General features: G+C 42.5%; 1 protein-coding gene across 1 annotated transcript; it reads left to right on the forward strand.

The window, feature by feature from the left end:
- Positions 1-1,003: 1,003 nt before the first annotated feature.
- Positions 1,004-7,666, forward strand: PSMB1 (proteasome (prosome, macropain) subunit, beta type, 1). The gene is made up of 6 exons (XM_010281806.1): positions 1,004-1,154; positions 2,190-2,297; positions 3,693-3,774; positions 4,208-4,337; positions 5,939-6,045; positions 7,391-7,666. Exons 1-6 carry the CDS (start codon positions 1,054-1,056, stop codon positions 7,574-7,576), a joined length of 714 nt encoding a protein of 237 aa, XP_010280108.1. The 5' UTR covers positions 1,004-1,053; the 3' UTR covers positions 7,577-7,666.
- Positions 7,667-14,981: the final 7,315 nt, after the last annotated feature.

The raw sequence follows: 14,981 nt of genomic DNA on the forward strand, positions 1-14,981 counted from the left end.
CCTGGCCACAGGCTCCTGTGCTGGAAGGTTGTTCCCCATTTTCTAGCTGTGTAAATCGCCGCCCCTTGCTCGTTGCCGCAGAGAGCCGCACGGCCCGTGGTGCCACCGCGTCGGAGTTCTTGCTGCTATATGTGCGCAGCTCCCACGGAGACTTCAGCAACACAGCTCTCCTTCCCGGGCAGCGGGGCACGCTTCTCCTCTAGAGATCTGCACACATCCCCTGCAACTCCCTGCTCCCTCATCCTTCTCCCCTGGCACCTCTCCACGCCCTACCCCAGCCCTTAGCCGCACGGCCCGTGGTGCCACCGCGTCGGAGTTCTTGCTGCTATATGTGCGCAGCTCCCACGGAGACTTCAGCAACACAGCTCTCCTTCCCGGGCAGCGGGGCACGCTTCTCCTCTAGAGATCTGCACACATCCCCTGCAACTCCCTGCTCCCTCATCCTTCTCCCCTGGCACCTCTCCACGCCCTACCCCAGCCCTTCCCGCTTGTTTCTTTTCGTGCCACCGCCACATGGCACGGCATCTCATGACCCACCCCAAGGACGCTGCGTGCTTCCTGACCCTTACTCTTCACAGTGATTCTCAAGGTGTTCCCTCCTTTTCCAGAGCAGGAGCCATCCTGCTTCCCACCTGCCCAAACGCAAGGTGCTCGCTGATCACCTCACCACAGCTGCTATCCACCTGCTATCCCTCTGCTTTCCAAGCACAAGTGCTTCCTTTCAAGCACTCAGAGGACGGGAGCTAATAGCGCTTGGATGGGGCAAGAACAGGCGCCGGTGCTGTGCCCGGAGGGACGTGCCAAGCCCAGGCTGGGAAGGACCCTGCGGGGACAGGCACGCACAGAGCCCGCAGCCGGCGGGGAGCGGTGGAAGGGGAGAGGGCCGGTGAAAGCCCAAGTGCCGCGGGGTACCCCCACCGCCCGGGGCCGGGCGTCCTCCGGAGCAGACGAGACGAGGCGAGGTCGCCGCTACCCTCCTAGAGTGGTGTATTGCCACTTCCGGCTCCGGTGCCGCCATTTTGCCGTGAGACAGCAGTGAGCTGGGCAGACGGGATGTTGCCTACAGCTGGTTATGCGGACTCCAGGCCTGAGAAGGGCTACGAGCTCGGCGCGCCCGTGCAGTACCGCTTCTCTCCCTACACCTTTAATGGAGGGTGAGGAGTCGCAGGCAGGGTGTGGGGCGGGCTGAGGCACCTTCTTCCTGGCGGAGGGGGCCCTGAGGAGAGGGGCGGTGGGGCTGGGTCTTTCTCATCTTAGTCTTGCCTTCCCCCGGCACCCTGTCAGGCTTTGTGTCTCCCCTTGCGGGCGCCTCGATGGAAAAAGGGGGGCAGCATGGAGGAGAGCCGGGCCCGGCCTTGTCCTGGGCTGAGCGTCCCGCCGGTCCGTGCAGCTTTTCGGGGTGTTCTTGCATGTCTCTGTGGCTTTTGGCACACTTGGGGTCCCTGAGCTTTTACGGGTCAAAATAAGCACCTTCCGTGCCCCGCAGGGTTGTTTCTTTATAGAGGCTCAGGAAACCCATTTAATGGTTATATTACCAGCTTTTAAACCTGTAAGTGGATTAGAAGCTACCTTTTCATAACTGTTAAAGCTAGGTGATCTTTTACAGACACTTGCTCTGAATTGATGACAGGATTTGGCCAGGATAGTGTTATTCAGACTTTTTTTATAATGCCTAACTGCTTTCTAAAGGACATTTGTTTGTTACTTAATGGTAGCACACACGTGTCAATCACAAAACTAGTTATTTGGAAGTAAATAACATAGGATAATGTCAGATTAAAAAAAATATAACTTAAGTATAATGATACAGATGCTTAGTACTTGGTTGGAGTGTTTTTACTTGGAGATCTAAGCTATTTAAGAAGCGTGAATCTTTGATTAGCATGCATATAAAATGGCTAGTCCATTGATTCTGGTTCTTGCATTGTGTAGAAACTCTGTTTTACCAAGTTTCCATACAGTTTTTAGTCAAGAGAATCATGTACATGTATTTTCTTCAGTATGTCTAGTATCTTCTTCCTCCAATCTTGTGTCACATGTAGGGATGTGCATAGTGGGAAACAGCAAGGAGTGTAAGATGCTTGATAAAACATGAGTCTGGATATAGAACTACTATCTAGCCTGTTCCTCTGTTGCCTAAGAAAATATTTGTGCTAAAAGTCATGATTATATGAATACTCTTCTTTAAGGACTGTGTTGGCGATTGCTGGAGAAGACTTTTCTATCGTTGCCTCTGACACGCGACTGAGTGAAGGTTATGCAATTCACTGCCGGGACAGTCCAAAATGCTACAAACTGTAAGTCCAGATCTTGTAAGAGTTGAAACAGATGAAAGATCTTTTGTATTCCTGAGCATGTCACCTGCCTGGAATGTTCCGTCACTTTCTTTAAGCAGAATTCTCCGAAAAAGAGGATAGTAACAAAATTGATTTTGGAGTCATGGTGACACTTGCTGTAATGCAAAATGTGATGCGATGTTGTAAATAGATCTAGATTTCTTGTTGCATGCTCTTGAAGTTAGCCCATAACAGAATGTTTTTAGCATGATACAAGGCTTAATGTAAGCTAGGTGATTTTTTGGCTGGATAATCAAAAAGAACTGTTGTCTTTTAACAAAAACTTAATCCTGTGCTAACTTATTCTGCTTTGTCGGGACACCTGGTGCTGGTATGCAAGTGTGCCCACTGCTGCCAGTTGTACTGTGTCTCTCTAGTCAACCATCTGTTGACTTCGATGAAGTGTTTTAGGAGAGGTAAACTTGTCAGTAGTTTCATCACTGAACTTTTTGTGCTCATTTTACGCTTATCTGGACTCACCTAGATAGCATCTCCTTGGTTTAAAAATACATATTGTTTACATTCTTCCGACTGTAGCAGCTACTTACCTAGTAGGATGCCATCAGCTATGTAAACAATTTTTTTTTTTTTAATTGATGACACAAGATCATATGAACTTATGTTTCTCCTGGCTAACTCCTTACTATATCATTGACTCTCTGATACTGTCCAAATGGAAGTTACTGTGGTACAATCTGCATACTGTGTGATGGCTCTGTGTAATTCTAGTGACAGGCTGAGAGAAGACTGCATTTAAATTGTTTTCTGAATGACTACTTTCTGTTAGTCTGTAAGTATGTGTGAATGTTTGTAGACTCTCAGCAATTTACTAGAATTTGAATTTCAAATGTGCATTCCTGTAGCTAGTGTTCATGAAGTGTTTTGAAACTGAGCAAAGAACTAGCCTTCTACAGTGCATCTGCAGCCAGGTAACTTCTGCTGTGCTGACACAGAAAACTACTGACAGCATAAACATTACATAACCACCTTACAATCTTAAGGCAGTCCTCTGCCCAGATGGAGTAAAACTGGGCTAAGTGATACGACATAACAGGCTCCCCATCTCAAAACAGGTCCTCTAGCAAAACTGAATGGTAATAGCTAGAGTTAGGGGTGCTTGAAGAAATTAAGAATTTTCTTTTTGTCAGTCTTGCTGTGGAAGTGAGTCCTGTCCAAGATGTAGGTTGCAGTTACTTTTTATACACAAAATATCTCTTACTACATTTTAGGCAATTGTTTTTGATAGCATTAGAGAAACTGAAAGTACATTTGGTGTTTTCATAATAATCTACTGTGTAAGAAAGTGGTATAGTTTATACTAAATCTAAAACCACACCAAAATTTTATGTTTTACAGAACAGAACAAACGGTCATTGGATGCAGTGGTTTCCATGGTGACTGCCTTACCCTTACTAAAATTATTGAAGCAAGATTAAAGGTAGCTAACTATCTTACTGTATTTAGAAACATACATTCTTAGTATCATCTTAGAGACCAATAATATATGTTTTAAATACAATTTTTGCTGTTCTTCTTCAAGTGTTTGTATCATAACTGTATTGCTAGTGAAAGATCAGGCAGGGGAAATTGATGCCATGTTCTCACTAAGCGTAGTGTCACAAATTTAAAGACTGGAAGAGCTGGAGATGATAATATTAAAGAGGAGACATCTATTCTATGCAAAACTTTGCAGAAATGTTAATTTTTGGCTTGTAAGAAGGCCTTTTACACCAGTGTGTTTTCAGTAATCATGATAGTTAATCTTGCTTAGCATCGGATTATTCTGTAGTGAGGTTACAGAAAATGTAATTGTGATTGAATGTAAAATTTAGTGTTTGACTTTCTTCTTGGATGTGCCGTACCACTTGCAGATGTACAAGCATTCCAATAACAAGACCATGACTACGGGGGCTATTGCAGCAATGCTGTCTACAATTCTGTATTCTCGACGTTTCTTTCCTTACTATGTTTACAACATAATTGGTGGACTTGATGAAGAAGGTAAGACTTTAAACAACAAAGAGATAAATAGAGGTTAAATTTCTGTGGGTGAATAGCTATCCTTTTACATCTCAGGTATACTGATGAAATGGCAAAGCTTGTGTTCCTATTCCTAACACCTACCTTTAGGCATTATGGGACGTACACAGATCAAATGCGTATTACGCATCTGACTTGTTTCATAGTTTCTGCTACTAACTTGATCTTCCATTTCTGAAGGTTTGCAAGTCTGAAAAATATGTTACAATTATTTGATTACAAGTGAAATCTGCTACCATTACTTATCGCTCATACTTTAGGCTGGAACACTTTATAACAACTTTGCTGGATTTCTTAATTGTGTCTTTAAAAGAGACATTAGCAGAAAAATTGTACATATTTTACTTGGGCCTGTGAGTGTGGTCCAGGTTATTAACTATGAAGATTTACTCCAGAGACAGGTTTCTACAAAGAGATTTTTAAATGTTAACTAACTTCTAATGAAAATCATGACTTCTACATGGAAACTGTAGTTTAACGTACAGCCCTTCCAGGATGTACTGGGCTCTTGTCCAATGATTTGGTTGGGTTGCTAAAATACTGTGTTCTCTGGCTTTGAGCAGGAGCTCAGAGGTGGTCTTGTTTGGATAATTTCAACCATTCCCTGCAGTTTGTTATTACCAAGAAGTTATGCTGCTTTCCCAGTCTTGCTAAGACATGTCTACAATATGTCTGGAAAGGGATTAGTCTGCCCTGCGTGATGGTAAATCTCAGATTATGAGGGTGCTGTAGCTATCGATAAGAATCAGAGTACAGGTTTGCATGTATGGGCTTAACTTGGGTCCAGCAAGTGTGATTTGTTTTGGTTTAGTGTTACTTTCTGGATCTCTGATGGCTTTATCAGGGCTGCTCAGCTACCTGTGCTGTACTGCCAAGTGTGCTGGCCAGTTGATTAACTCGGGGGCGGCCTGTCTGAACAGAAAGGATGAGCGTGGCCAGGTGCTGCCTTTGAGCAGCACGCCCTCATCAAATCCTCATGCCTCAAAGCTACAGTGAGGCTGCTTCTCTGATGTTGGCGCAAGCTAATAAGCTCTGCACAACCTGGCCTGACTCCAGAGGGAAGTGCATAAGAGGCCAGAGCATCATCCCTGATTCCAGTAAGGCAGTGCAGGCGCATCCAAGCACGCTCTCTGGAGGTAGTTCAAGAGTCAAAATACATCATTCAAGAATGATGGCTAAACTGCCTGTATCTGCTAGCTTTAGAACCAGCAGAGCTCTTTGTGCAGCACTGCGCTCTAGCACATTCTTCTGCTTTGATTATTCTGCATCAGCACTTTTTCTGTGGTAAGTACTGCAGAAAACACCTGCTAGAGCATGCTTATAGCTTAAATGTTGATGATAACCTTGCATATAGTGCCAGGCCACAACCCTAGTGAGCCTACTGTACAAAGCATCATCTGAACGTTCTGCGTTATTATTAGGTAAAGGTTTGCTGGGATTTGTGGTGCTCCCAAGACTGGTTACGGAGAGCACTAATTTCTCATGTAAATCCTTAGCAGTAGCGAGAATTTTTCTGGACTGTGATTACATACTACTTCTTCTTCTTTTTTTTTTTTCTTTAGGGAAGGGAGCAGTATATAGCTTTGATCCAGTAGGCTCGTACCAGAGAGATTCTTTCAAAGCAGGTGGATCAGCAAGTGCCATGCTGCAGCCCTTGCTTGATAATCAGGTAAAATAGTTCTCTCTGTTTTGTTGGGTTTTGGTTTGTGTTTGTTTTTTTTCTTTTTATGATCTCAGTAAACACCTGTGACATTCAAATTAATGTAGCTTTACTTTTGGGGAATATTACTTAAAATGTATTACAGATAGGACTGCTAATCCACACACTTACGAACTGTGGGGCTCTATCTTCTCAGGAGAAATCAGAGTGTGTTGCTTTAGAATCTGTTCATGTTTTTAATATGCTACAAATTCTGGACTGCCTGTTTAAAATACAGTTAAATGTTTTAATTGGGAAATTGTATTTCCCATAGAAGCTGGTTTTCCCCTGGCTGATAACGTAAATATGCCTGTTACTTAGCATGAAATAATACTAAATTAATAAGATAGAATTAGTAGGTGTATATAATACATTTTATCATTTAAGATGCAGTTGTATAAAATTCTTAAGTTTTGTACAAGTCATTCACTGTTCTCTAAGAATGTTCTTACATAAAACTGCTGGGAACTTACTCAATTAAATCTGTCTAAAAATCTTGAAGAATATTTTAATATTTAATTGAAACTGTTAGTTGTTGAATGACAGAAATACCAAAGCATGTTTTAGTCATTCTTGGATATTGGTGTTGGTACTATTTAGTCAATTGAGCCTGTGACGTCAACACAACTTTTGTGCGTAAAAAAGCAGAAAGCACTCTTAGTTCTTACTATCAGCTGAGAAAGGAATAGAATTTTTTTTTTAAAACCCTCCAGTTCTCAACTTTGACTTAAAATATCTTCTGCAGAAACAAAGTTGTCATAAGTTGCTTTTTATCGCTTATAAGTTTGAGGCAAAGTAAGTGACTCTTCTCCCTCCTTTTCCAGTTCTGATGCTTAAGTGGACGCTTAAGTTTATTAGCTAAGATACTCTATTTAATAGGAGCAGTTATGCTTTGATACGGATTGTTATTTTTCACTTCTAGGTACATTTGGGAACATTCTTTTTTAAGAAATGTTCTGAACTACAGAATGACTAGAGAAAAGGCTTGTGTGCAGTTCTGGTACTGCTAACCCAATGAGAAGTTTCTGAAAAATTAGATCAGTTCCGATCTGAATGTTCATTGCGATCTTGTATATGCTGAATGGGTGGGAGGAGCGATGCCTGCTTTAACTGGACCTGCTTCTAGTTGCTTTTGTAAGAGGATCAGCATTTACAAAGTTCTGATCATGCAGCTATACAGTGTGTGGAGGAATACTTTTGTCAGGTCTGGGTTTCTAAGACCAATCATTTCTTGTTTTTAAGTTGTCTAAATCTACTCATTCTAGTGCTAGATGGAACCTACTTCCTTTTAAAATGCATTTTCATCTTTCCTTAGATTGGCTTCAAGAACATGCAAAATGTGGAACATGTACCTCTGACCCTGGAAAAGGCTTTACAGCTGGTTAAAGATGTCTTTATTTCTGCTGCTGAGAGAGACGTGTACACTGGGGATGCACTTAAGATTTGCATTGTCACAAAAGATGGAATTAAAGAGGAAACTGTCCAGTTACGAAAAGACTAATTCAGTTCACTAATAAGCATGTAATCTATCATGTACAATTTACCTGTATTAAGAAGATGTTTGTCTTATTAAATTTTTTTCAGGAGGTTCGACTACTGTAATGCTGAATATTTTCTGTCTTTCTTGGAAGTGATAGCATTTCTTAGAAAACTCTCTTTACCAGAGCAGTTCATGGTAAGGATGAAGCTAAGTGTGAAGAGTCAGTTTGGTTCATCTTATCTTAATCTGTTGATCAATCCAGTTCCAGTGTTAATCCCCTTCTTGCAAATCTCTTATGCTACAACATGGCGGAATGTAAACTTATTAAATTAGGTTCACAGACTCTTCTGATAATACTTTCAGTTTAGCCTTGGTTTAGTGAGAAAAGCATTTGTTATGTTTGTGCTGCCTTCTCTGCACTTCATATCTTGCTTTTCCCATCTTCTCTATCTTTCTGACATGCCGTCTTGGCATTTGACCTCTCTGTATTTATTTACAGAGACTATATAAATAGGAGTCATCTGAAACCAATTTCTCTGTGTAAGAGGGAAGAATGTTAAATGGCATCTTGCAGAGTTTAGTCCTGGGCTCTACATCTGGGCTTACCTCTACAAGTTTCTATTCAGTTAATGTCCAAAATCTGAAGCATCATATTTTTCTGGCTACTGATGGAAAGTAACTTCGCATGGAGATTCCTGAATGCTTGTTAATGTCTGGAGGGTTTGTCAGCCCCACTACTACTTTTGATTCTTGGGAAATTCCATCAAGTGTAGACTGTTTGTCTGATGTGCTGTATTGCACTCCGGGAAATTGGCTTGAGTAGTAGGACCTTAGGACCTTCAGAAAGCAGAGCTGCATCATCAAGAGCAAAATAATCTTGCCTTGGAGTCCTTTCACAGTTTGTAGTTATTTAGAAAAGGACATCCAGAATCATAGAATCATTTAAGTTGGAAAAGACCTTTAGGATTGAGTATAACCATTAACCTCACACTGCCAAGTCCACCCCTAAACCATGTCCCTGAGGACCACATCTATATGTCTTCTAAATACCTCCAGGGATGGTGACTTAACCACCTCCCTGGGCAGCCCGTTCCAATGCTTGACAACCCTTTTGATGAAGGGAGTTTTTCCCAATGTGCAATCTAAACCTCCCCTGGTGCAACTTGAGGCCGTTTCCTGTCATCCTATCACTTGTTACCTGGGGAAAGAGACCAACACCCACCTTGCTACAGCCTCCTTTCAGGTAGTTGTAGAGAGCAATAAGGTCTCCCCTCAACCTCCTTTTCCCTGAACTAAACCCCAGTTCCCTCAGCCGCTCCTCATACTTGTACTCTAGCCCCTTCCTCAGCTTCGTTGCCCTTCTTTGGACAGCCTCCAGCACCTCAATGATATAAAAGATCTGTCTTGTTGCTTAAGGTAACATACTTGGGTTTTGTAAGAACAATTTTGCTGATGTGTTTGACCCTACAGTAACCTTGTCCCCTGTGGGGGTGGTGACTGACTGCCCTCAGTGCAGCATTTCAGGGGCTGTGCATTTTTCCTAGCTCTGGCTAGTCTTCACCAGCAATGGTAGTCTTAGGCTTTCTAGACAGTTTAAATAGTGGGTACCTTCTTGAACCTCAACGAGTCAAACTGCCAGTGCATTTAAGCTTACTCTAGCTTTGTTTAGGAAATGAATGAGCGGGAACTCAAACAGCAGGCGTTTCCCAAAGTGTTCATGGAAACAGTGGACCGCTGGGTGCCACTGTTGGGCAGCGTAAGGAGGGAACACCGCATCCCTGGGTAGTTAGGTGCTAAGGAGGGAGCACCGCAACCCAGGCTGAGTAACAGTGGGGCTGAAGTCACTTGGTCACCCAAGACGGAACTTTGAGGCACGTTAGGTAACTTAACGGGATGTTTAACATTATTTGCAAAATAATCTTAAATGGGCAAGGTTAGCTGTATGTATGACTAGCTGTTCTGTGCTGAGCAAACAATGTGCAAAATAATTCCAAGAACAGAAAGCTTATGTTTGTTTAAAGCACAAATCAGCAACACCGAATTAAATACATGCTCTATTACGTCTATAAAATTCAGTTAAAGAATTTTAAGCTTGGCTATCTTTGATATCAAATTTATGTTGAATTACTCAAGTGTTTCACAATAGATTGTTACAGCTTTACGCAAAGTTGTTGAACTCTAGTGAAACTGAATAGTATTGAAGTTGCAGTGAAAAGCAGCTGAGGATAAGAAGTCAACATGCCTTTGGGATAGGCCTGTTTGCAATGTGCAAGATCTAAACAGCGAAGGGAAGGGGAACTGTTTAATTTGTACCCCAATGAATTTAATGTTCTTACAGAATGCCAAATGTGTAGGAGAGTTGGACTGATTCAATTGGTTTTTAAATTTTCATGTTAAGTTTGGGTGCTTTTGTAGTTAAGGGTAAAGCTTACATCTAAAATAAATGCATGTCCAACAGATACTAGGAATTGCTTGGTTTAGTTTAAGGTATCTAGACCTGCCTCTGTAAGTTCTTTCAGGATAAATACGAGGTGATTAGAGTGTTCAGGTCTCACTTGCAATCTCAGAAGAGATGCAATAGCAGGGACTGGGGATGCAAGTTTTCCTGCCACAGTGGGTCAGTGCTATCCTGTTGGATGTAGCACCAACTCCTGCAGATGAGATAGATAGCCATTTTGTATCCTTTTAAGTTTTCCATTTCCCTGCAGGGTCCATCTGGCTGAAGAACCAGCAGGGGACAGAAGCTTTTTCATAGGCCCACTGGACTGAAAAATGCCAAATTTCTTTTACAGAAGAAAGTAGCACTACATTCATTCCCTGTGTGGATGGGTTTGGAAGCAGTGATGTGGGAAGGTTTGTTCCCAATTTGTTTCTAACTTCCTGGTTATGCACTGCCCTGATGCCATCAGTGCTCGTGCTCAGAGGCAGGAGCTGCAGGAGTGACAGAAATAGGTGAGTAGAAAAATGTTCACAAGCTGCTCAGCTACAAGTTACTTGCTTGCTCATTAGTATTAAAACACATTCAAAAATTACAGATGTCAGGTGTGTCTTACAGATAAAAGGTAACATGAGGGGGTTTTTTAATTCACCAAGCTACTTAGTTTTGTTTGCAAACAAAGACCATTGTCACCTCGAGCTGGAAGGTAGGAATGCCCTGACTGTCTGCAGCTCTCCTTAGTTCTGTGCTTGTATTTCCTACCTATAAATCAGGTCAGTCGTCATCTTGCACCATGTCTACAATGTAAATTAATAGTTTATGAAGTACTTGGAGCACTATCTGGTTACAGAACTGTCTTGGCAGGTAGGCTATAGAGAGAGGTACAGCTAGGCAAAACAAATACAACAATACCACTTAACAGTTGCTAGAAGCAGAGGTCTGGGTCTGGCAGACCTACTTGGACCTACTTGGCCAGGGATTAGATATCTTTAATACAATTTTATGTAAGAGAAAGGAGGGAGAGGGAAAATGTTTATCTTTCAGCACTTTTTCTTAATATTAAACAAGTTACATGCGTATTTCAAAAGAGAGCTGAACTGCAGGATTTGACTCGTCTTGGAGCGAGCACTTCTAACCACCTTGTTCAAGCACTCGCAAGTGACCGGGTGTGTAACAAGGGCAGCGCACAGCGGCAGCAAGAGCTAGCTCCACTTCGTCTGCAGCGATACTAAGGGCCACCTTAAGATGGCAATAGTTAGTTGCTATCACAGGCTTCAACACAATTACACACGGGGTGGGTAAAAACAGTCATGCATACTTTAGCAGTTTCCCACTATAATGTGCTTTGCAGTACTGTTTATTGAGGAGGTGCGAGGCTTTATTTTGATCTCAGCCAAATGGCAGCATATTGTTGCTTATATAAGGGACTGTACAAGGTCAGAATGGGCCTTAAAAACTGGGTTTGTAATAAAATAGACCTTGCTTTACTTTTGGACATGTTTTCAGCAATATTGTTTATGCATGAAATCCATTTTGTGTACAGAGGAGGGGGCTTGTTACTATGGAAAGTGAAAGTGCTTGACAGGACATGTATATATATTGCATATATGCTTCTAAAAGTTTAGTTCACTATATCAGTCAAGGATAAGTTTAATTTTCCTTTAACTAAAACCAAGGCTTTCTTAAGGCTGGATCATGAAATGTTTTTCTATAAACCAAATACTGCGCTTTCTCATTCTAGTGTGACATTTTTCCTTTTACAGTGAGATAAGCCTGTAGCACTACATATGCCTCAGTGTGATGGGAGTCACAAGTAGGCTGCTTCTATTTTATTGCCATTTCCTAGAGACAACCATTTCAATGGAAATTATAAAACAATAGTTGAAGTATAGCATTTTGAAGTGGTTCTACTACAACTTAATGCCTTTACATTATTTATTTACTTAGGGGACAAAGTTGTAATTTCCCACACTTGAAAAACTCTTTTTTTGATACCGCATAATCATCTATGCTGAAAAGCAAGAGAAAGCTACCTTGGTGAGTGATGTCAATTTAGTGATTCAGGATTTCACTAACCAACCTAAGCTTGGGGAGAAGTGGCAAGTGGGGAATGATGAAAGCAGCAAAATAAAGTAGTCTTGTTTCTCCCCAGTCTAGTAGAAGGTAGTTTTAAGAGCATAGAGTAGTTGCTGCCTTGTTCAGGGCTCCTGATCCAGAGTCAGGAACCAACTTTTGAGCAGAAGGGATTTGGAAATGACAGCTTTCAGATTCCTCTTTCTCTTTCTTTCCGCCTTTGCTTTTGTTTAGTGTGAATGTCCTTTGCTTTTAGGCCATTTGGGGCAGTCGTAAACCAGCCAATATGGCACATTGGGCCTGAAGTTAACTAAGATTTGTCTCCAGATCTGCCTTCTCAAGGCAAATTCCTTTTGAGAAGGGGTTTTGTCTCTGTGAGTGCAACAGAGTGAGACCAGTCTTATATTCTTTCAACTTTAATATGTAGTTAGTTTAATTGCATGGACCATTTTATGTGCACTTCCTTTTCTAAGCAATTTCAACAAAGTATTCATAATTACAAAAACATGGTTTAGCAGAATAACAAACAAAAAATCCTCAGTATCTTTCCTGTTAGGCTGTTTTTGGCCCTTTTCCTAACAGTTGCTGGCAAAGTTCAACTTCAGTGTTCATTTCACAGGTTCAAGTCGGGGTAGGAGTGGACTTCACTGTAGCCTGCAGTAGTTAATATTCTTTGGCATAAGACACACATGGAAGGGGTACTGGCAAGAGAGTAGTCACAATACCAAAAATTCAACCAGGCCTTTGCACTTTAGATCAAAGAACCATAAAAGGAAAGTTAAAAAACAGGATTCCCATTTTACTGAGGAAGAGAAAGATGTGGAAGATTGCAAGTTGTACTGCAGCGTTATAGATACTTCACGGTTGGGGTAGAGTGCTTTTGGCTTACCTGAGACCTGAATTCCCTGCAATTTAGATATTTCCATTGCTTGGCTTTCTCCAGCCACACAAGTTTGGTGATCAACTTGGTGGTTCTACAAGAAGTCACTGATCTGCTGATTTACCTAGGTGCCCACCCAGGTACAGGTACGTGAGATCTGCAGTCCAAGGCCCACTAAGGTGACGTAGCTGAACGGGATTACAACCCCGCTGGACCAATGCTCTGTTTAACGAGGCTTTGTGAAAACTGGCTGTAATCAGCTTGGCAGTCAGGTCTGGTGGATGATCAAGCTGTTTATCAGTCTCTCAATGCTATGCTTTCTTACTGGAGACCTTGGGTGGCTCAGCTGAGTGCCTCTTCATCTCCACAACCAACCTGGGCTGCTGATGGAGCCATACCCAGCTGGGGGTACCTGGGAGAGATGCTGTAGGGTGCCTCAGGAGTCTATCCCCTACCAAGAGCCCATCCTCAAACTTCCCAGTAGAAAACATATTTCTGTTTGCAGTTTGCTTATGCAGCCTTTGCAAAGAACGTCATGCACTGAGGTAGCAGAAAGTTAAGAGGCCTGATTGGGGGGTGGAGGGGAAGAAGAGGGGGAGGCTTTTTCTCAGGTTTTACATAAGCAACTGTTTTGGACAAAGCTGCATTCCAGTGTCAATGCCTTATGCTTGATCTGAACTTTTCTTGACATGTACCCTTGAATGCAGAACAGTTAACACAATCTCCGTTAAGTCCCGTGGCAAACAAACATTTTGGTGCGGCTGGTATTTGTTTGCTAGTTGCAGACAAGTCGATCTCATTAGAACTGCATTTACAACTTTTGCCAAGCGTTTTGAAACTGGTTGACACGCGCAACAGCTGCCTGAGCTGGAATGGCATTCCATTCCCCGCCTCCATCTTATTAGCACAGGGGTTGGCTTGATTAATGACAATTAGATGGGATTTTTAAAAATGAAAGATAATTTGTCTTTGGAAGAGCCGTGCAGCGTGTTTTCATTCTCTTATTTAAAATAAGCCACAAAGTCTGGGGTTTTATGGCTTTTCATAAAAGCCGAGAAGTGTTCACCCTGAGCTAACCCACAAAATTTGAAGTAAAAACATTTTAAAGGGTGATGCAAAGTGTTTTCAGCTGGTACTTAGTGGGGCTTTTACATTAAAATGCTCTTTAAAAGACACAACCAAACAGGAAGATTTCAATGGTGACAGTTAGATTTTTCTCATACAACTCCAGCATGGGGATCACTGTGTGAGGTAGGGGAAGGAAAACTTTGCTGTCCACACCCTATTGCATGTTAAGTGATGCTGAACAGAAGTCACACAAGCTCACGTAAAGACAGTGTGATACATGGCTCAGCTTGGGCTACACATTTGTTAGACTACTGCATAACAAAGTTTATCAATGCTCCTTTACTCTCCGGAGATGTCACCTAGGCAGCCAGTGTCTCCTGGCCAGCCGTCCTGTTTCAGCCAGAGCATGTGCTTGGTCACAGCCGAAAGCATTTCCGCAGGAATGTGAGGACCTGGTTTCCCCCTTGTTTCTCTGGGCCCTCAGCGCAGAGCTGTTGAACTTACAGCCTTGAATAGTGTGCTGGTTTTGGCTGGAATAGAGTTAATTTTCTTCATAGTAGCTAGTATGGGGCTGTGTTTTGGATTTGTGCTGAAAACGGCATTGATAATTCAAGGATGTTTTAGGTATTGCTGAGCAGTGCTTACACACAGTCAAGGGCTTTTCTGCTTCTCACACCACCCCACCAGGGAGCAGGCTGGGTGTGCTCAAGAAGTTGGGAGAGGACACAGTCAGCACAGCTGACCCCAGCTGACCAAAGGGATATTCCATACCATATGGTGTCATGCCCAGTGTATAAAGCTGGGGGAAGAAGAAGGAAGCAGTGGGGGCACATTCAGAGTGATGGCGTCTGTCTTCCCAAGTAACCATTAAGGGTGATGGAGCCCTGCTTTCCTGGAAGTGGCTGATCATCTGGCTGCCTATGGGGAGTGGTGAATGAATTCCTTGCTTTGCTTGTGTGCACGGCTTT

This window comes from Phaethon lepturus, unplaced genomic scaffold (genome assembly GCF_000687285.1).
Source record: "Phaethon lepturus isolate BGI_N335 unplaced genomic scaffold, ASM68728v1 scaffold5242, whole genome shotgun sequence".
Taxonomy (NCBI): Eukaryota; Metazoa; Chordata; class Aves; order Phaethontiformes; family Phaethontidae; genus Phaethon; species Phaethon lepturus.